Raw genomic sequence first — 23390 nt, forward strand, 5'->3', positions numbered from 1 at the left:
GGGGGGGGGGGGGGGGGGGGGGGGGGGGGGGGGGGGGGGGGGGGGGGGGAGGGGGGGGGGGGGGGGGGGGGGGGGGGGGGGGGGGGGGGGGGGGGGCTCCGGTCTCCTTGTCCTCGGGGTCAGGCCTCCTGGTAGTTCCTGGTCTGCCCCTCTGCCCGAGGTTCCTTCAGCAGTCTTTGGGGCTGCTTCCACAGCCGTGCTCAGGTCTGCACTAGGTCCTCACTGGAGGTCCAAGCCTGGGCTGGAGATCGTTATCCAAGCCTAGGGCACTGCCTTTGCCTGCGCTGCTGCTCTTAGGGCCCTGCTTTCACCCCCGAAGAAGGTAGTGAAAGTCCGTGGGCTGGAGATCTTTATTCACACCTGAGGCAATGCCTTCAGTGCTTGGGAAAGGCCGAGTTTTAGGGGCCTTTGTCCTGGCCGGAGGCGGTGCCTTCACCCACGTGGGCGCTCAGGGAGAGTCCCAGCCACCTGGGGTCCCTCGTCTTGCAGCGCACAGGTACGGGCTCAGGGGCTGCCAGTGATTATCTGGTTACCCCAGTCCTGTTTACCCGCTTGTGCGGTGTGGGGGGTGGGGGAGGGGCTTCTTCCTCTCGTGTTTTAGTGTGAACTGTTTCACCCCTTTAAAGTGTGGAAATGCCCCGATTCTGTGTACCTTCAATGCTGCGCCTGTTGTGGGGTTCCTTCGTTCCTCTGGACTCGTTTTTATTTCCCCTTGAGGGGTTCTGTGTGGTTCGGTCAGGAGAGATCGAGCAGCTGCTCCTTACTCTGCCGCCATCTTAACCGGAAGTGCCTGCCTATAAGTTAATGCAAGAGCTGATCAGTCTCAATTTAGGGTCCAGAAAGGATTCTGCAGGAGTGAATGACTCATGACATCTTTGCCTGAGTCCCTTGAGTTCTTCAAAGGTTGTTTTACTGCTAGTCCCTGGAACCTGGTCAAAACTTGATAGAATTGAACTGAGATGAAATGAGAGACTTACTTTGCATTGAGACTTCTTCACCAAAAAACCCAAGTTCACAGCACTAAATCCAATCCAAGTTCTCTCCACATCCAGGGGTTGAGCCAAAACAAGGTCCAGTGAGCCTTTGTCTTTCTTGCTGTTAATTCCAGCTACCAATAACCAATCATTTTCTGTTAGTTGCCTTAAGAATAACAAGTCACGACTTGTCCATTTCCATTTTTCTTCACATTTTTCCCAAAAGGGACATTTGAGGCAAAGCAAAACTTAAGAAAAGCTCTATGTTGCAGAGAGAAACGTCCTTTGGTTTCCACATGTTGTCTCTAAAAACCTCAGTTGTCAAAATCCTTAACAAAGTCATTAAGCATCATTTCTTTTTCCTTCCCTCTTCTCATACCTACTTTGTTTGCTCTCTATATATACAGGCCAGAAACTCAGAACAGGTAGTATAATATGGAAATGCATACTGCCATATTTTGCATGGGGCAAGCTGGCAGTTTGCCCTGGTTAGAATGCGGAACATGCCATGAGACAGGCAGCTGGTACCACATGGCAGTTGGAGTCAGGCTGTAAATAAGCTTGGCAGACCCTGGCTTCACTTCTTCACTTCTCCCCTCACCTCTCACTTGCCCCATGCCCCCTTGGGATCCGGGAGGTGGGAATGGGAACATGAGTAGTTTTAGGCTTAGAACAGGGTCAAACCAATTCTGCAGGACAAACCCATTATTACTACTGGCAAAGCAAACCAACCTTTAACCAAAGATTAATTTTATTTTATTATCAAAGAGATCACACCACTCTGACCCAGGGCTATCTGCCTCGGGTCAGCAGAAGAGCATCCAGGGGAAAACCTAACAGCATCTTGAGTCAGAGAAATCTTTCACCCTTAGTTCTCAGTACTTCCTAACCCTCTTTCCATTACCTTATCACCTATACTCCTTTTATCAATAAACCCCTTAGCCTTAATCTGAGAACTTTGTGGTTATTGCCTACCCATCTAAGACCAATCAGGGATAGCCAACAGGAAAGGTTCTGAACAGCTACAGCAGGGATAAACTCCATTGCTATTGGACAGGAAGTCCCATATTCACTTCCTCTCAAACTACTATACATACCAATAATAAATTACTTCCTCATCAGGATAGGGGCTGTGGATTAGACATCTTAAAGGAGCTTGGTGCCTAGCAGAAGAGAGTTTTTTATGATCTCTCTGGTAGCCTGGAACTTGGTTACCATTCTCTCCAAAGCTAACTCCTTCTAATATTATTACTAGCTTCAGCCCTCTTTATTCATTACAGTAGAAGAGACAAAAAGGAATAACTAGGCATTTAGGTGCAGTATGTGAAAAAAGTGACTTCAGCACCTACTCATTATATATTATATTATATCATATCATATCATATTATTTTAAATATACTATTATATATAATCTTTATATAGTAATTATTACTGTTATTGTTAACAACAATATTGTGTTTAACATATTAGCAACACTGTGTTTAACATATTAGCAATTAACATAACTATATATTTAAAATGACCAAGAGCTGGATAAAACATTTTGGGGTGTGTGTGGGGGAATGCAGAACTAAAAGAGAGGAATAGACATAAAGGCCACAAAGGGGAAAAAGCATAAGTGGATAAAGAAATTCTGCTGGAGATTCAATGGGGCAAGAGAAATCATTTATGTAAAATGATTTGCAAACTATAAAGTACTATATCAAACTATTATTTTTATGCTTTGAAGTAGATTCATTTCAATATAATTTCTATATTTGAATCAATATTCAAACAGGTTTCTAGTAACACATTTAATTTTAAAATAATAATAATACTCATGTAGCACTATGATATCTCTAAAGAACTTTGCTTATGACAACTTGCCAGGTAAATGGCAAATTATTTCCCATTTTACAGATGAAGAAATTGAAGCTCATAGAGTTTAAACCACTCTTTCACATTCATACAGCTGGTAAATGATAGAGCTGGGATAATAGGTTCATTTCCCTCAAAATAGCTGTGATGGTGATGGTTGGACTTTTATTTTGTTTTACCCCTTTTTAAAAAATTAGAAATGACCAGGAAGGAGAATTTGGGTAATTCAACAATAAAATCAATTTGCTGCTGTTTTGGGTCTCAGTCAAAGGCAGAGTAGACATCATTTTTTGTTCCTTAGCAAACACAAACCACATTATGAAAAAACTACATACTGTGGCTAGACCATGCTCCCAAGGAAAAGGGAATATGAAATCTTTTCATCCTCTTATAAAATAGAGCCATTTCTGCTATGATATTTCCTTCTTTAAACCAATCTGAATTTGGAACAAAGCAGTTCTAAAGTTTTCTACCTTTATAGTAATGTGAGGGCCCCTGGATTCAAAGCATTCCTCCCCAAATCTTCTGAACTCAAATCCACTTATCATCTCAGTTCTTATCTGTAGTTTTAGAATAGCACAGAGATTCCACCTACCCAGGTTACTGATGTAAATTCATTGAACCAGAAGAGAGAAGGAGGAGAGATACTAAATTTGGGGAGATCAGCTTCAATAATGCCTTGTGATTTATTGGGACTACTCAAAGACTGATAGATTTAGTCTGAGAATCCCTGGATTCTGCCTGGAATAGTGAACATAGCTCTGTACTTAAAGTGTTTTTGCTTTTCTTTCTACCACTAGTATTTAGTCCATTGTCTTTCACATAGTAAATAATTGATGCTTTGCCTACTGACTTGGAGTTTGGAGACTTGTCTAATACTAGCTCTACTCCTGATCAGCCTTAGATTCCTTTATAAAATGGGGATAATGAAATTTATGTGACCAGTCTCAGAAGGTTGTATATAGGAATGAGTGAATCTGGGAGCTTTGACTAGGCATAGAAGCAAAGTGTCCAAAACTCAAATGGTTATAGCAATCTATCTTACCCAATAGGGAGGGCTAATAAAAGAAAACAGTGGTCAGAAGTAAAACACATGTAGGAGGAGGCATAGGATAAAAAAGAGGATAAACTGAAATAAATAGGATGAAGAGAAATGCACGATTAGAATGTGAATGGATTGAACTCCTCCATAAAACAAGCTGAAAGCAAAATTGGATTTGAAACCAAAAACAAGCAATGGGTTGTTTACTAGAAACATACTTGAAACAGAAATACACAAAGTTAAAACAAGTGACTAGAGCAGAATCTATTATGCTTTGGCTGAAGTTGGGGGGAAAAAAGATAGTGATCATGATTCTTAGAAAAAGAAAAAACAAAAATGGATCAAATTTAAAGGGATAAATGTGAAAACTGCATTTTGCTAAAGGGCACCATAGACAATGAAGTAATATCAATATTATATGCCCCAAATATATGCCATATATATGCCCCAAATAACATAGCATCTGAATTCTTAAAAATTAACTGACTTACAGGAGGAAATAGATGATAAAATTATTCTTTTGGATACTTTTTCCTCTCAGAGCTAGATAAATATAAACATAAAATATATAAGAAAGAAATCAAGGAGATGAATAGGACCTTAGAATTTAGATATGTTAGACCACTTGGAACCATTCAGTTGTTCATGGCACAACTTCACAAAAATTAACAAAAAATCATCACCACTGTTATATTCATAACCTGAGAAATGATGGATGCCACCTTGAATGACAGGGAAGGCATTTGGAAGACATGGAATGTTCCCAGGTGCCGTGAGCCAGAGGTAAACATCAGTTGGCCTGACAGTATAAATACCCCTGACAGCCACTCAGAGGGAGTCTTTCTAGGTCTCTCGGGTCTCAGGTCCCACATCTGATGAACTACTAGCCCAGACCTCTTTGGGTAGTGTATCTGGAATCTTGTAGATGGTCCAGTACTAAGATGCAATGATCATCTGTTATCCTATCTAAGCACATATTGTTATGATGCTTCAGTGATCTTTTAGGGAGATGCAAATAGATCTCGCCATCTGGCTCACAATAGATGGTAGCTGCTAATTTGCATAGGATGTCCCTCCCTATTAGGTTATTGGGACACAATGGTAAAAATAAGAATTGGTGGTCAATTTCTATTGGACCCAACTTCACCATTTTCGGCTTGAACTCTGGTGCAGTTTGGGATGTCCCAGATGCTCCTTTCACTAATACTGTTCCAAGCATCTCACAATCTCTAGGGAGATCTTTTAAACAACTGACATCTGCTCCTGTATCAATAATCCCTTCTACTGATTCACCATTGATTTCTATTGTGATCAATGCCTCATTAGTGATTTTATTGTGCAAAGAAAGTATTTTATTCTCCTCTACCTTGTGGCTGTGCAGTAATGGTTTCAGAATCTAATGCCTCTCTATTAGGAGATATACAGTTCTCTGGAGATGAAGTTACTTACAGTAAAATAGCTGCCCCCATGTACACTTCCTCTTGGGTGCTTGATTTTGCCCCTCGCCCTCGTTGCCGAGTTTCTCTGCCTAGAATGGAATCTTCAGAAACTGACAAACATGGCTGCTCTTGAACAACAGTTGGAAACTGAACTTTTTCTCCCCTCACTGTAGGGTTTTGTAAGTTTCCTCTCATGGTTTCAGGGAAAGAATTGGGCGTATTTTTATCCCCTTCCACCACTACTTGAAGTTTAGCTCTAAGTTTGAGGTATTTTGGTGTTATCTGTGTGTCTTTGAGCTTTGGGGTTTAGACAGGATATTCTCTTACTCATGGATGTTATGGGGGTTTCTGATTTAGACTTTTGAGCTTGAAACTGTGTTTCTCTTTGGTCTTCCATTACACTATCTGGGGTCAACCTTAACAGAGTAACATTTTTCTCTTTGTCAGAACACCGTTCCCCGGAGTTGGTTTTGTTACTGATTCTCTCCCCTGGGTTTCTCACTTTGTCCAGCATAGCTCTTAATTCACTACCTGCAACAAAACTTCTCTGGCTGGTTAGCCTTAAGTCTACTTCTAGCTAATCCCTTGCCATTTTGTTTCACTCCTTCCATTGAAGTCTGTGACAACTCAGTATTTCCATAAGAGATTGTCTCTCCCCATAAATTTCTTTGTGTAATTGCCTCAACTCATTTTCCATTTCTAATTCCACAGTGGACTTATGTCTATTTTCTAGTGTGGTGTATTGATTTCCATCACTATTGCCTATCATTAAAATATTAGCCTCATTCTGCTTCTTGAGCTCTCTGCTCTCTCTACTGTCATTATTCTCTTCTGACTTAAATATATTAGAGATTAACCTTCATGCATTTCTGGGTCTGGCTCCCAACTTCAAAAATTTCTCCATTTCTTCCAAAGATGGTTTGCTAAAAACAGATTTACATTCTTGTTGACAACAAGCCTCTGATTTTTGAGGTTTGCTAGCACATTTGCTGTTTACATAAGTCTTTTTCTGATAATTGCTAGCTCTGTCTTTAAAAAAATCTATTTGTTTTCTGAATCTACAATTCTTGATCAAATGGCCGGGTCTGTCACATAGAAAACACTTTGGGACTGTTATAAGATCTCTTTTGGTTCGAATAATTCTCTTTTTGCTCAATTTCATGGTCTCTAGCAGTCTGTAAGGCAAAATTCCTAAATTCTTCATTTTCTTTTTCTCTCCTGACTTCCTTGAGCTTTTAACTCCTGGATAGTTCTGTCCTTCTCTGAGTCTAATTCACGTCTAATTTGTTGTTCTTTGTTTTTGGACTCATGGATATAGGTTGGATGCTTTCTAATGTCCTCTAGAGACAATTTTTCCCGCTGTGGACAGGTCTGTTTAAAATAGACTTGAATTGGGATGCTAGTTCCCTTTATGAATTGGCATCTGATATGGGGTAGAGCTTCCTCAGATTGGTCTTTGTTAAAGCCTAGGAAATTTTCTGAATTTTCTATGAGCCTGTCTAAAATCAAGCTAGGGTGCTCATCCTCAGCCTGCCTCATTTTTTCAAACTTGTCCCACCCATTAGGTCTTTTAGCATGTATTTTTATAGCCTCAAATAAATCAGCTCTGCATTTCAGGAGTGCTCTCATATTTTCAGGTTCTGTCAAATCTATTGCTTCATGCCCATGTGGCCATGAAGCCAAATTTGGGTTGTCTCTTGTCTCAGCAATGAATTTGGCTTTTTCACTTTTTTCAGAATTCATTTAAAATAAATTCAATGTCCTGGTAGGATGGGTTAAAAAGGTTGAAGGTCCTTTTTAAGTCCTTGGCTAATTTATTTGGGGACAGGAAATATTTGGGGAACCTCCTCTTTAGTACCTCTAAATCTTGTGCTGTAAAAGCTTAGTATGTCTTGATGCTGACAGGTTCACCATTTGGTCTGAATTGGGTCTGATCTATAATTGGAAACAATGACACAGTGGTAGGGGCAATTGCTCCACTTTCAGTTTGGGTAGCCTCATTGATATCAAAATCAGTCTGGGTACAACTGTCCACCATCTTAGATCTGGGAGTTTCCTTGGCCTTAGGCTTGTATGTATTCTCTATGATCTGTAACTGTAGGATTGTGTGTTCATCCAGTGCCTTTCCCTGCTTAATCTTACTATTGATTTCCACCATCAGTCTTAGCTGTTCCTTCATCACTGAAAACATGTCTTCATTGTCTTGTTTGCCTTTCCCAAAGAGTAACTGAAATATTTTCTTCACTTCCAAAATTCCTTGAATTGTTGTCACAAACATCACTACAATTGCTGGTAAGTAGGACAGGAAATCTGCCATGGTAAATGCTAAGTACTTGTATGCATCGTATAATGTCAAAATCTTTATAAAATAGTCTGGGATAACTTGAAACCATAGCCTTATCAAACCTTGGGTAAAGGAATAGATGAACAGTGAGATGGTGGTAAAAATGAAAGTTGCCCTTGCCAACCCCATCTTATTTCCTTTCCCTTTAGTTAGCCTAGATTCTTTTGCTCTCTGGCTTCATCAAAAACTGTTAGTGAGAAAGCTGAGAGAATAAGATCACCAACACAGCAATATCAATAGCATTCCCTATTCTCTGGCTTGGCTGTGGCCAGGTTGGGCCAGTGGTAGTGGAGAATAAAGCTCCAGCTTTTACTGGATTAATAACCTCCAGTCCTGATTGTCAACTAGTTATAGATAATAGGTTGATAGAGTCTCCAATCCCTAATCCTTGTCCTTGTTTATCCTTTCCCTGATTATAGATAAGAGAGTTTAACAAGTACCTTCCTGAGTGGTCTTTATATCACAACCCTTGGAAGAGAGTCAAAGCAGTCAGATACCAAACGTAATACAAGGCAAATCAAAGCCCTATATTAATCTATTCAACCCCAGGTTGGACCTGAAAGGTTACACATCCATATAACCTCTCGAGGGTCCTTCCTGGGCAACTGTTAGAGGAAAGGGGAAATTATAACAACTAGCAAGGGTGATTGGGTTGGTGTTCCTCCATCATCTGCAGCTAGGGAGAATAGAGATAGATACAATCATATCACTGTATATCTATATCTCCTAGGAACCCTTTTTGTTTATAATACCACCAAATGCAGAAAAGCAGAAGCCTTAAATGCAGACTTTTCATACCAAAAAGCAATAAAATTATATTTTTAAAGAGTCATAGAAGCACATATTAAAAGCTAATGTAGGCAGGGGGCAGATGGACCAAGTCAGGCCTAGAGATAGAAGTCCTAGTTTCAAATCTAGCCTCAGACCCTTCCTAGCTGTGTGACCCTAGGCAAGTTACTTAACCCCCATTGCATAGCCCTTACCACTCTTCTGCCCTGGAACCAATAGATGGTATTGATTCTAAGGTGGAAGGTAAGAGTTTAAAAAAAAAAAAAAAGCTAAGTGGAAACTAAATAATGTATTCCCAAAGAATGAGTGGGTCAAAGAACAAATCATAGAAACATCAGTAATTTCATTAAAGAGAATGATAATAAAGCATCATTCCAAAATTTGTGAGATACAGACAAAGCCGACTTAGAGGAAATTGTATATATCTAAATGCATACATGAATAAAAGAGAGAAAGAGAAGATCAATGAATTAGGCATGAAATAAAACAAATTTTTAAGATCCCAAATTAGATACCACAATGGAAATCCTGAAAACCAAAGGAGAGATTAACAAAATTAAAAATAAAGGGAAAAAACACTTATCTAAAAAAGAAAATTAAGAGTTGATTTTATGGGGAAAAACAATAAAATAGATAAATTATTGCTTAATTTGTTTTTTTAAGATATGACATCCCCCTACTTTTATGGACTTAAGTCTAGGTGTGGCTATTCAACCATTTTACCCTTTGTGACATTGATGTCATCAAATAATAATTTGAAGGAGTCATTTTTCAGTGTCTAAAGTATTTATCACTCTCAAAATTTAAGCCTATGGGAAAATATCAAACAGACATCCTACTGAGGTGATCCAAATAACTAGATTCATGTTTTATCTGAGATTTGGATCACAACCATGAATTATTTTTTAAACAACAAAAATATAATTCCTAATTTAATTATATGAACTTGATAATATTATTAAATGTATTCATTTAAAGAAGTTATGTTTAAATATATGAATATGGGAAGATAGTGGTCATGGGAATGGAGGAACTAGAAAATCATGGAGTCCAAAGCCAATAGGGATTGGTGTCCAGCAGACTGAGCTCAGTATTAAGCTTATTAGAGAGCAGGAAAATTGACTTAGACATCCATAAATGACATCAAAGAGCAGGAAAGGGCATCATGAATTTGAAACAGCATAAGTAGTTGTGTAGATAGTGAGATGATCTAAACTCAGTCATGGTGAGCAATATATATATTACATATATATTGCTCACCAACTCTTCCTCTTGTATACCAACTCTTCCTCTTAGCCTTGTCTATTTCAGAATATGATAGAATCTTCCAAACTTGAAGATGGTAGCTAGAGAAAACTAGGTTTTAGTGAGCACCCAAAGTTAAAAGACATGAGAGGAAGATATTGAAGATGAAAAAAAAATCAGTTAACAACAGAGGAAGGTTCAAGAAAGCAGAGGGGAAATGGAGAGCAGAGAATAATCAGAGAGAGACAGGGCTAAGACTAAACTGGATTGTTAGAAGAAAAGAGTGAGCTCCTTCTCCCTTCTCCCAACCTCCACTTCTAGGAATCCTTTCCTCTTGCATTCTCCTGTCCCTGTCATACTCCACACCCACCTGTGCTCTTGGGGTTATCTGCTAGAACTGTGTTGTTGAACCTGTGGCATGGCTGCTGGGGAGGCTGCTTTCCTCCTGAGGACATTTTTCATCTCACTCACTCCTCTGCCCAGCCTGAGTCCACTGGGAGCAGCTCTCCTCTCCCTTGTCTGAGGTCAGGGCGCAGCTCACGTGTGCATGAGGGTCACAGTTTGGACCTTTGGTCTCTAGAAGGCTCACACCATCATCACTAGAGAGTATAGGCTACACTTGGTCTATCAAGCTAACAGTCTCCATATAACAGAAGATGCTGACATCTTAGACAAACCCATGATCACCCCACCTTTGTTGCCCCTTTTTCAGTAGAAAAGTTTTCACCTCCGAAGTTATGGCCACTTTCACATACTGAAAAGAAAGCAGGACATTTCATACACTCTTCTTCCCCTCATTATTTGAGCATTTTCCCATCAAGCCATTTTTGCTCACATCTAGGAAGAGAGACAAACATGTTAAACTGTTCCTTTGAGAAATTAAAACATTCCTACCATGAAACCAAGGAGCAATGGATTTGGTGTTCCTCTCAAAACCAGCCCGGCGGGGCAATTGCTCTTCCTTAAACCAGCGGATGATGACATCTCTGGAGACTGGACGAAGGGGCCGTTCCCAGTTCCTGTAAAAAAGAGATAGACTTCTGTAGGCAGAAAGGGACATTCCCTGAGAATTTGCAAACCTCACTGAACTCTAATTTGGGGTCATAGAATAAAGTAAAAACAGAAGCAAAATCTTCAAAACAATGTACATGATGATGGCAATTATGTCATTGAAAATAAGAGTAAAATGTAACTGAAGTCAGGTTAGATGAAATGTAAATTGGGGAAGTATAGGTGAAAAATATAGCATATGTTTTCATTAGATGTGGTTGCTGTGTTAGCTTTGCTTAAATTATTTCATGTTTGTTACAAGGAAGGAGTCTCTTGGTGGGCAGGTAAAATATATTGTGAAATATGTAGGATGTAAAACCCAAAAGGCATAAATAGAAGATTTTTTAAAATATTTTTTTAATTTTTTCCATGGTTAAATGATTCATGTTGTCTCCTTCCCCTCTTCTCTCCCCCCTCCCAGAGCTGACAAGCAATTCCACTGGGTTATACATGCATTATTACTCAAAACCAATTTCCATGTTATTCATTTTTATAATAGAGCAATCTTTTAAAATCAAAACTTCAAATCCTATACCTATATAAACAAGTGAGAAATCATATATTTTCTTCTGTATTTCTACTCCAACAGTTCTTTCTCTAGCCGTGGACATCATTCTTTCTCATAAGTCTCTCAGAATTGTCCTGGATCATTGCAATGCCATTAGTAGCAAAGTCTATTGCATTTGATCATCCCACAGTGTTTCAGTTACTGTGTACAATGTTCTCCTGGTTCTGCTTATTTCAGTCCACATCTATTCATGGAGGTCTCTCCAGTTCTTAAAGAAATCAAGCAGTTCTTCATTCCTTATAGCACAAAAGTATTCCCTCACCATGATATACCACAATTTGTTCAGCCATTCCCCACTTGAGGGACATCCACTCATTTTCCAATTTTTTGCCACCACAAAAAGCATAGCTAAAAATATTTTTGTACAAACAGGACCATCCCCATTTTTTAAAATCTCTTTGGGATACATACCTAGTAGTGGTATTACTGGATCAGAGGGAATGAGTTCTTTTAAAGCCCTTTGGGCATAGTTCCAAATTGCCTTCCAGAATGGTTGGATCAATTCATAACTCTACCAGCAGTGTATTAGGGTCCCAATTTTGCCAATCCTCTCCAACATTTATTACTTTCCTTTGCTGTTATATTAGTCAGTCTGCTAGGTGTAAAGTGGTACCTCAAAGTTGTTTTGATTTGCATTTCTCTAATTATAAAAGATTTAGAACACTTTTTCATGTGTTTATTGATAGTTTTGATTCTTTATCTGAAAACTGCTTATTCATGTCCCTTGCCAATATATTTATCAGTTGGGGAATGGTTCAATTTTTTTGCACAATTAATTTAGTTCCTTTTTGAGAGGTTTTTGTTATAAAGATTTTTTTTCCAATTTGTTGCTCCCCTTCTAATTTTGGATGCATTGGTTTTGTTCATACAAAACCTTTTTAATTTAATGTAATCAAAAAAGTATTCATTTTATAGCTTATAATGTTCTCTATCTCTTGTTTGGTCTTAAATCCTTCATTTCTCCATAGACACGACAGGTATACTATTCTACATTCACCTAATTTACATATAATATCACTCTTTATGTTTAAATCATATACCCATTTTGAATTTATCTTGGTATATAGGGTGTGAGATATTGACCTAAACCTACTTTTTGCCATATTCTTTTCCAATTTTCCCAGTAGTTTTTTTCAAATAGTGAGTTCTTATCCCAAAATCTGGGACCTTTGGGTTTATCAAACACTAAATTGCCAAAGTCATTTACCTGAGTCTATTCCATTGATTCCCCCTTCTATCTCTTAGCCAGTACCAGATTGTTTTGGTGATCACTGCTTTATAGTACATTTTAAGATCTCATACTGATAAGCAACCAGGTATCACTTTTTTTTATTAGATCCCTTGATATTCTTTAGAACTTTATTTTTTTTATAGAATCAAGGATTGATTTATAAGGAACCTTTATTCCACACCATCTCACTGTCTCACCTCTTTACTTTCTTCTCCCAAGAGAAAGTAATCATTATCAATTATGCTTCACATAACAAAGTTTGAGTTGGGAATGGGAGGGAAGAAAGCTACTGAGAGGGTTTTATTCCCCTCTAGCAATGACTGTGGTACTTAGAATAGCATTTAACCTTGAAGAAGGCTCCCCTAAAGACAGCAAAGAGATAAGGAAAGTATAATGAATTTGAGTGAAGACAGAAATGTTGAAATATTCAGCAATATTGAAAAGGATTTCAGGGAAGGGATAAAGACCCAGCCTCTAGCATCACGTCATGAAGTCACATTCTTTTCAAAGTCCCTACTCTACCCCAGGGGTGAGAAGAAATCACCAAAATCCGACTAAATGTGGCATTCTGTATATAGTCAGCAACCTAACTTAGTGAGAGGTGGGATTTAGCCATCCATCCTTACAGCTACTTGTCTTTGGGATTTACTGCCTTCATTGGTGTTTCTATTTCTCTGTCTCCATGAAGGCCAATTGATTTAGGCATCCCACAAAAATAAAAATAATGAGAAAAACTGCTGTGACAGTTGGCCAGTCAGCAACCTGGCAAAGCCCAAGAGCCTGTCATCCCTTCAGATGGCTCACTTTGACTTTTCATCAAGCTAGGAATTTCAGGTCATGTTACAAGTGAGTTTCAGCAACTCAGCCCAGCCAGTCAAAGAGAACACCCATCAAAGCCGAACATTTCTAAACAAAGACACAAGTCCCTCTGAGTCTACTCCCCAATTACACATCATAGCTACAGTGGCTGACATTGGTAAAATGGAATAGTCAGGGGGTGGGAAATGATAAAAGAAGTGTCCAGTCTTCATTTCCAGGACCCTCAATTCTAATGTCATGTACCACCTGAATTGTCTTGGTCATCACGTTTATGTAACTGTCCTAATATATCCCAGAGGAGTTTTTGATAACTATACAAAGATATCCTAAATCTAGGTCTTTATATATTCCATTAGAGGGTTTTATATGTATTTGGGAGACAGATGAAGGATCAGTTTTTAATAAGAACACTAAGGTCACTGGAACCCTTTCTGGAAAAAAAATGTTGATTTACAATAACTACACTACAACTTGACACATTTGAGAAAGTAGTTTCCACAAGTAGTGAAGAATTCATTTCTAGACTGATGGACCACATCTTACATCATTATGCCTTTCTTTAAGCCATAGCTAGTTTGTCTCTCATTTAGTCTTCAGTCCCAAATAATAATGAGAAGGCTGTTTTCTGAAAGAGTCTTCAATTTTTAACAGACATAGGTTGTGAATGGCACATAGCAAAACAATACTTTCTTTAGGAGGATATTTTTGATCTGTGTCTCTTATAAATCTTTTCATCTCTGATATTTCAATTTAAAAGCAAAACTTTTGGAACTCCCTAGTAAGTAAAATATATGAGGTAAAGAAGTGACAGTGGATTCAATCAACAACAAATTAGCTTGGACTGTGTCTCAGTATGTTCATATTTCCACCTCTACAGTTAAGCTCCTTCAAGTCAGGAGTTTTTTATTATCATCCTTGTATGCCTGTCACTTAACACAGTGCCTAGCATAAGTAAGGTCTTAATAAATGTTTGTTTAATTAATTGATTGATTGATACCCACCTAACTGGGACAAGGAGGGACTTTGGCGGAGTGGGGCTAGAATGGTGGTTATTGAGCTTTGCCTCCTGCTCATTGTACAAGCCAATTTCTTGGAACATGTTGCTAAGACCAGCGACTGTTCCTTTCTGAATTGCTCGGAGAGAGTGCCGACGATACTCATCCCGGGCTCTTTGCGCTTTCCATCTCCGTTCCTCATCTGCAGCTTTAGAACGGCGTACTGAAAAAGAGAAAAGTGGATAGGGAAAAGAGATGTTCAAAAACAGTGAATCAATAAATAAATATTTATTGTTTGCCTACACTCAAAGGTAAGAATGCTGCAGTGCTGAAGAGGGAAATATATGTAATTGCTCTCTTTGCAGAAGATTTCCTTCACAAACTCACAGTTCAGTGGTATTGTAAAGGAAAGAAATGTTTGCAGTTTTTAAGAGGTATTTGGGAAAATCTAGAAGAAGCCTCAAAGCTACTTAATATTGATTGGTTGTTTGAGAAAATGGATTGGGACTTCTGCTTACAGTCATGCGAACAAAGTCAGTATCTGTGCTGAAAATGTGTCCTGGGTAAATTTTCACATGAAATTAGAAAGCCTCACTGTGGTTGAATGTGTGAACAGATCTATAACATAGTAGATCTGTAAAATGGGACATCCGAGACAAGGATGAAACAAGGGCCTTAGATTTGCAAAACTGAGGGGGAAAAAAACCAACATTTAGAAAGTGTAATAACCTGACTGTTTCAGGGAATCAAGGAGAAGAGTCACCAGCATGTTTCAATATTCTCCAACCAGACCCTGTGATATGCATAAACCACAGGTTGTATTATGGGAACAGAAAGGAATTACAGGAGCAACAAAAAAAAAAGTTAAAAGGGAATTTTCTCACTCAAAGGAATTTTCTCATTCATATCCAATAAGAATTTAGAATAAATGACCCAAGAGTTTAAAATACAGACAACCCTTAAGAGCTTCTATAGCTAGCTGACTGGGCATATCTGGCTAGTGTCTGCTTAACAAAAAGTGCTAAGAAAAGCCCCTGGCACTTCAAACCCAAAAGAACTTTTCCCTGATAATAAAGAAGATATAAAATATCCATCATCATCATCATCATCATCATCATCAAAGACAAATTTTGATTTTGAATCCTTGATCCCATGCCCTCCTCTCTTGTCCATTAGATTGCTCACAAAATAACTTTCCATGAAATCTTCATTCTCTATTCCCTAACTGCATGCACTGTCTTCCTATAAACATGACAAAGTCTACCCCATAATTTAAAACCCTTTAGTTAACCATGTCCTACCCCTCAAGCTATCATCCTATATTTTTTCTGTTTTCCAAAGACAAATTCCTTAAAATGCTAGTGATATATTTTACCTCCATTTTCTTTCCTCTGGGTCATTTAAAAACATCTTTCCATTTGATTCTAATCTCATCACTCAATTGAAATTGCTTTAGTCAAAGAAACAAATCATCTCTAATTGTCTTTTCTCACTCCTCATCCTTCTTGACCTCTTTGCAATATTTGACATTGCTGACCTCCCATCTTTTGCTAGCTATTCTTTCCTCTCAGTTTTCATGACAATGAATCTCTTGTTTTCTTTCATTTGCCTGACTATTTTTTTTTATCTCCCTTATGTATTTGTCCTCCATGTTCTGCTCCCCTAACTGTAGAAATAAATCAAATCTCTGTTCTAAGCCCTCTTTTATATACACACTCTTTCTTATGACCCCATGATCTCCCATGAGTTCAATTATCTCTTTTGTTGTTCAGTTATTCAGTCATGTCCAGCTCTTCGTGACCTCATGGACCATTGTTCTCCTGGGGATTTTCTTGGCAGATACTGAGATGTTTTGCCATTTCCTCCTCTAGTCAATCCAGTAGGAAGTGTCTGAGTCTGGATTTGAACTCAGATCTTCCTAACTCCAGGTCCAGCACTTTTCCCACTAAGCCACCAAACTTCTTCCCAGGTATACAGGAGTTAAGTGACTTGCTCAAGGTCACACAGGTAACAAGAATATGAGGTTGGACTTGAACTTTGATCTTGCTAACTCAAGTATCAATGCCCTAAACCAGTAATGGGCAAACTTTTTAAAGAGCCGGGGGCCAAAGGAAAGGAAATGCTCATCTGTCAGTCTGTTTCTAAGGCAACTCTTTGGAAGTTTCATTGTATTGTATCTACTCATTGTATTCATCAGATTAGGAATAATATCACATCAGGAATAGAATTTTTCAGGGGGCCCCATCTGGCCCATGGACCATAGTTTTCCCATCACTGCCCTAAACCTCTGAGGCACAGCTGCCTCTATAATTATCTCTAGGCAGCTGATTCTCGGGTGTATCTATCCTTAGGCTCTCCTCTAGCTCTAATCTTGCATTATAAGTTTTCTATCAGATATTTCCCTGGATGTCCTATAAGCACTCAAATAAAACATATCCAAAGAGAACCCATTCCCTTTCCCTCATGTAAATCCACTTTTCTACACTTGCCCTATCTAGGTAAGTATATCACCATCTTTGGAACTTCAGTGATTCTCAATTCTTCATCTTCCCTCACCCATAATCAATGAGTGGCCAAAGCCTGGTTGATTTCTCCCTCTATGACACCTTTCTAATCTGTCTCCTGTCTGTCCTCACCACCAACCCTTCCCAATACTATTGTAAATAGTCCTATCATTGGTCACCCTGCCTCAAGTCTCTATAGTCCCTAATTCATCTTCCATACCAATGCCAAAACACTATTCCAAAAATACAGGTAGAGGCAGCTAGGCAGCTGTTGCTCAATGGTTAGCCCTAGAGTCAAGAGGACCTAAGTTCAAATCTGACCTCAGACACTTCCTAGTTGTGTGACTCTGAGCAAGTCATTTAACCTCTGCATGCCTAGAAGACAGCTTGTGGTTCATGGGACAGAGTGATGAGCCTGGAGTCTAGAAGGCCTGAGTATAATCCAAGCTGTGTGCCCCTGGGCAAGTCCCCTGACGTCTGATTGCCTGACAAAAGAATCCACAGGAGAAGGTAATGGCAAACCACTCCAGTAGTCTTGCCAACAAAACCTCATGGATAGCTTTCCTCCATGAGGTCATGGAGATTTGGGCACGACTGAATGACTGAACAATAACAAAGCCCAGGTCCTAGGACATCAACAAACTCCAATGGCTCCCTATTGCCTCTAGCAGAACATACAAACTATTTAGCACTGAAAAGCCTTCATGGTCTGGTTCCAGCTTTCCTTTGAAGGCTTCTGATGCATTACTTTCTTTTGAATGACTCAACTTTTGAGCCAACTGACCTTCTTATTGTTCTTTAAACACAAAAATCCATCTCCCATCACTGTACCTTTCCACAGGCTAGCCAACATTCCTAGAATGAGTCCTACCTTAATTTCACTTTCTACCATGCCTCCTTCCTTCAGAGCTCATTTTAAATGCTAATTCCTGAAGTTTTTACTCCTAGTATGTCCCCCAATTTGAAACAACCTTATAAAAACTTTGAAAATACTTTGAATTCACTTATATGTAGATGTGGTTTTCCCACAAGAGGAAGCAAATTCTCTAAAGGCAGAAGCTATTTTTAAAAAATCTTTAAAGTCTTTGGTACATAGTAGGCATTTAATAAATGCATGTTGATTTATAAATCAATGGAATAAAGTTCCTGACTCAAATTCTGGGAGGGAATTGGGCTAGATAAATCAGTTTGCCCCTTTATGTCTCCAACATTTTCTTCTTTTAGAATCATGAAGCACTGGGGACTAGAGGGTCCTCAGAGGTTAACTGGTCCTTTAAAGATGAGAACTCTAATGTCTAGAAGGATTAGGTAAATGAATCATTCAAGGTATTGTTATTAAAAATAAATTAAATAAGGAGGCAGCTAGGTGTCTCAGATAGAGAGCCAGACATGAAGACAGGATGTCCTGGGTTCAAATCTGACCTCAGACACTTTCTAGCTGTGTGATCCTGGGCAAGTCACTTGACTCTGTTTGCCTAGCTCTTCTGCCTTGGAATCGGTACTTAGCATAGATTTTAAGAGAGAGGGTAAATGTTTTTTAAATAAATAAATAAGTTAAATAAACCCATGTATCTAGTTTCATGCTGTACAACAAGGGAGCAAACAGAACAAGGCAGAAATCTGGGCCAGATCATTACCAGGCTCATTTTTTGCTTCTTTTCTAAAATCTCAGCGTTTTTTATCACAGGGAATAAAAAGCTCCAGTTAGACTGTGTACTTTCAGAAGACAACTCAACCTGAATATGTTCCGCAGTCAGGTGCCTAGCTATGTTCTCAGTGTAAAATAAAACATATTCGAAAAATCCAGGATTCAGCTGCTGGGACATTAGCATGGCAAGGATGCAGACAGGCAATAATCAGAGTTAGCTGAGTGTAAACAGGGTGTCACAGAGGTGGCCCTCCGGCATGGACGGGCAGCAGGTGTTTATTTAGGACCAGCTGCATGGCAATTGATTAAAGGGGTTAATCATCAGGGCTGACCTGGCTAATTTCAGGGAACAACAATTTTTCATGCCCCACTCTCTGTAGCCCGTGGACACTCCTTGGATGATATTTTTTATCACTCCCATGTCATGTCCAGGCCAAGGATCGAGACAATACCCTTTATGAATCCTCAAGGGCAGGGGAAGTCTGTTAAAAAGACAACCAAGTCAGAGAATTACAAAAGAAGGTTCTCTGTAGAAAATCTTCTTCAGGCATTATCCCTAGAATTTCCTACCAGCTCACATGTGGCTCTGGCCTGGACTTTTCCAACAGATGCTAAGCAAGTTGCTGGAAGCTCCCCTGAAGCTGTTAAATCAGCTCTGTGAATGTTGAGGGCGGAAGAGACTCCAGAGCATTACAGGTTAGGCTGAAACATGATTGCCACTGAGCCCCCACTTCTCTGGCCATGAACACAGAGAGCCATTGGCTTAAGTCTGGTACAGGGCACACGCTCTAGGGAGGCATCATGGCATAATGGAAAAAGCTTGATTTTTACATTAGGAGACAAGTTCAAGTCTTGACTCTGCCTCAATAGGTGATCTTATTGCAAGTCATTTAATTTTTTTGAGTTTCTGTTTCTCAGCTCTAAAATGGGGGCAATAATAATAATTATTAAGAAGATCCTAATTCTTATCTATTCAAATATTTGTTAAACACCTATTATGTTCAGAGCATGTCAGGGAGAATTTACACAAAATAAAGATTTTATTTTACACAAATAAAGAATTTACACAAAATATAGTATTTGTTTTCATGGCGCACATAGCCTACTACAGAGATGGAAACCAAGAACAAATAACTATCATTCATAGTTAGGCGTGATAAATGCTTTAGAACCGAGGTCTCTAAAATTGGGGAGAAGCAGCCTCACCTCACGAGAGTTATGGTCTTACCCCAAAGGGAGATTGATCAATCAGGTGGGAAGATAAGTAGTGTCCAACATGAGAGACAATAGCTGAGAAATGGCCGATTACTGGTTTTATCTCCAACACAGCCATATCTACCCTTATCCCTCAATACTCAATCCCAACTCTCAGCACCCAGGACCACCCTTTAGAGTCTGGTGCAGACCCCTTGGGGATGTTGTAACCTGAACTAACCATTAACCAGAGAAACTATGCAAGTGTGATTGGGACTCCACAAATATCACAACATTAGAGGATCCTAGATGGTAGTATAGACAAAGCACAAGGCTTGGAGTCAGGAAAAACTGAATTCAAATCTGATCATACACTTACTAGCTGTGTAATCTTAAACAAATGACTTATCTTCTTTAGTTTTCTCTGATATGAAATTGGGATAATAATAGCACCAACCTCCTGGGGTTGTGAGAATCAAATGAGATGGTATTTATTTGTAACACACCTAGCACAGTCTCTGGCACGTGAGAGGTTCTTAATAAAAATGTTCATTTTCTTCCTTCCTACATTATCCTTCTACCCAACCCCATCCATTTTACAAACTTCCCCTTTACTATGAAGAACACCAATAGCCTTATAGTCACCTAGTTTTTTTAACTTGATATCATCTTTGATTTCTTCTTCTCCCTCTCAGCCCATCAACATATGCAGTCTTTTACCAGATCTTTTCAATTTTGCTTCCACATTTCTCACATTTTTCCCTTTCTCTCTAGTTACCCAGCAACCACTCTAGTTCAGGCCCTCATCGCCTCTTGCTAGACTATTGGAATTATTCCCTAATGCTTCAAATCTCTTCCCATTCTACCCAGCTTCCAATAGAATTTTCCAAAAGTGCAGATCTGAGCATGGCACTCCTACTCAGAAAACTCCAATGGTTCCATATTGACTCTAGGATTAAGTCTTATCATGGCTTAGCATAAGTCCCTGGCATATATTTTTGTTGTTCAATCATTTCAGTTGTATGTGACTCTTCATGGTCCTATCTGGGGTTTTCTTGGCAAAGATAGTAGAGTGGTTTGTCGTTTCCTTTTCTAGCTCATTTTACAGATGAAGAAACTGAGGCAAGCAGGTGTAAGTGACTTGCTCAGGGTCACACAGCTAATTAGTATATGAGTCCTGATTTGAACTCAGAAAGATGAGTCTTTCTGAATAAAGGCCCAACATTCTATAAATTGTAGCATCTACCTGCCTTGACATATATTAGGTATATAATAAAGGCTAGTTGACCTTTTTTTTTTCATCTTTGTCCCTGGGAGATCAAGTGTTTTGTCATTACTTGTCAAAGCCAGAAGTCATGCCTTCATGAATCCAAATGTCTGTCCTTTTTCTAGCATACTACATGGCTTCTCTGCTTTGTATGTAGTAAGCACTTAATACATGGCATGTTGAACTGAATTAGAAAAGTACCCATAATTATGCTTTATTCATGCTGGGCCTCTTAGAAGCAAAGATGACAGAGAACCATGGAATGGAATTCTTGCGCCTAGTAGCACTAAAAATTCTATACTTCCCATAATCAATTAATAAATATGTATTAAGCACCTATTGTTGTCAGGAATACAAAGATAAAAAATAGTAGATAGATAGATAGACAGACAGATGGATGGACGGATGGATGGATGGATGGATGGATGGATGGACAGAAGAATGGATGGATGGATAGATGGACAGAGAGAGAGAAAGATGGATAATAGAGGGATGGAGAGAGAGAGAAATGAAGCGAAGGAAGGAAGGAAGGAAGGAAGGAAGGAAGGAAGGAAGGAAGGAAAGGTCTCTGCCCTTATAAAACTTATATGCTACTAAGAGAAATAAATTATGCGCATATCTATATATATATACAATAAATTAATTAATAATAATGTATTAATATTATTATATTATCACAATAATATAATCGTAATATAATAATAATAAATAAATTTGGAGTGGAGGAACAGTAGCAGCCGAGAGGAACAGGAGAGGCCTCATGTAGAAGGTGTTACCTGAACCAAAATTTGAAGAGAGTTAGGAATTATAAGAGGCAAAAGTGAAGAGATTGCATTCTAGGCACAGGGGTCATCCTGTGTAAATGCACAAGCCTCCTTTGTCTCAGGGTGAGGAGATGGGGGGGGGGCCTACAATACATTTTCTGGGTCAGATTTTTTAAGCTCCCCAAATGTCACAGTGATTGTCATGCTTCAGCACTGCCCTCAATGTTTGGGAATGGAAAAGAGCTTGAAGTGAAATTAATTGACATTGACATTTACTGGACATTTTCAAAGTAACTTTCAGGCCCACTGAGGCTTTCTTGTATTTGAGGGCTGAGAAGGGGAGAGAAAAGAAATGTGAGAGGAATGGAAAAAAGCTGCAAATCATTAATAGGCTTTGTTGTACTCTCCAGTGCAGAGACATTAATAAAGGGAATTGCCCATAAAACTTCTAGCCATCTTTTCCTCCTTCCCTCTCATTTTCAATGATAAATTCCTTCCATCTGTTATCGGCTCCTGCTTTTGAACCTTCTCTCCAAAGGAAACCTACTATGACAGAGTTAAGGCACATTCTGGATGCTGCTACAAGGATGACTTCTATTCCTGGCAGCTTTCATTTCTGCAGCATATCCAGGAGTTCCTCATAAGCCTTCCTAAATACCTGGAGATGACCACTGAGGCCCCTGAGTCTCCAAGAAGCAGAAGTGGTGTATGTCTCCTCAAATGGACACTGACCCACCTAATTCTTTAGGACAGACTTCTTTAGGTCATTCACCAAGATGTAGGAATAATTAAATTCTTGACCAAATATCACTTTGTAGGAGCAACATGCCTAGATTTGGCAGAAAGAAAGGAAAGAAAAACCTGATGCCCAGCAGACCCTGGAGAATGGAGCAACAAAGCAGAAAAAGAAGCAGGCAGGTCCTGTAGCTGGGGTTGGGTCAGAAAACTTGCCCCTCAAAGCCAATTTATTAACTTCTTATTAGTCCCAGCTCTGCCTTGTAGTTATCTCACAATCCCTAAGCCAGAAATGATCTCTCAGCTCAAACTGGCTGTAGCATTTTGTCTGGGCTGCTCATTTGAGCTTAGCACCCTCTGCCCTCTATTACAGGGATCCATATCGATGTCTTTCGCCTCATTCAATTGTAGTCACCAAGAGCAAAGACCCTGTTTTCTATTAACTTTGCATCCATGGAATACATATCCTAGCATAGTACCTTGGGTAGAATAGTATTACTTACTAAATATTTGTGAGAAGGAATAAAGATTCATATGTTATTGGGTATCCCTGCTAAAGTCCTGTATTAACAGTCTCTTAAATTTGTCTGTGGTTTCCTTAAGGGTTCAGGAAATTTAATATTACTCAGATATCCTAAAGCTTAGTAATACACTTCCCCTTGTAGAAGATGCTTGGTGACAGTATTTGCCAAGATAACAATTAGGTATTGGCCCAGTAATTTGGGTACTGCCCCTCTCATTGTCATAGACATTTGCTAAACCAAATTTAGGACACTATGCAATACCAGAGATATCACAGAGTCCTAGTACTCAAGGAGTAGCAGCATTCATAGTCTAGTTTAGGGAATGGATAATCTAATTGGGGAGACAGACTAAACTCACAGAAAAAGAAGGAAAGAAAGAAAGAAAGAAAGAAAGAAAGAAA

General features: G+C 39.1%; 1 protein-coding gene across 1 annotated transcript in view; it reads right to left on the minus strand.

The window, feature by feature from the left end:
- The window catches only part of SH2D4B (SH2 domain containing 4B), a 218836-nt gene that overhangs the window by 71809 nt on the left and 123637 nt on the right, over positions 1 to 23390 (minus strand). The window contains exons 5-6 of the mRNA XM_044662772.1: positions 14360 to 14576; positions 10585 to 10709 (exon numbers count right to left, since the gene is read on the minus strand). Coding sequence (XP_044518707.1) covers positions 10585 to 10709; positions 14360 to 14576 — 342 coding nt within the window. The remainder of the gene's footprint in view (positions 1 to 10584; positions 10710 to 14359; positions 14577 to 23390) is intronic.

This window comes from Gracilinanus agilis, chromosome 2 (genome assembly GCF_016433145.1).
Source record: "Gracilinanus agilis isolate LMUSP501 chromosome 2, AgileGrace, whole genome shotgun sequence".
NCBI classification, from domain to species: Eukaryota; Metazoa; Chordata; class Mammalia; order Didelphimorphia; family Didelphidae; genus Gracilinanus; species Gracilinanus agilis.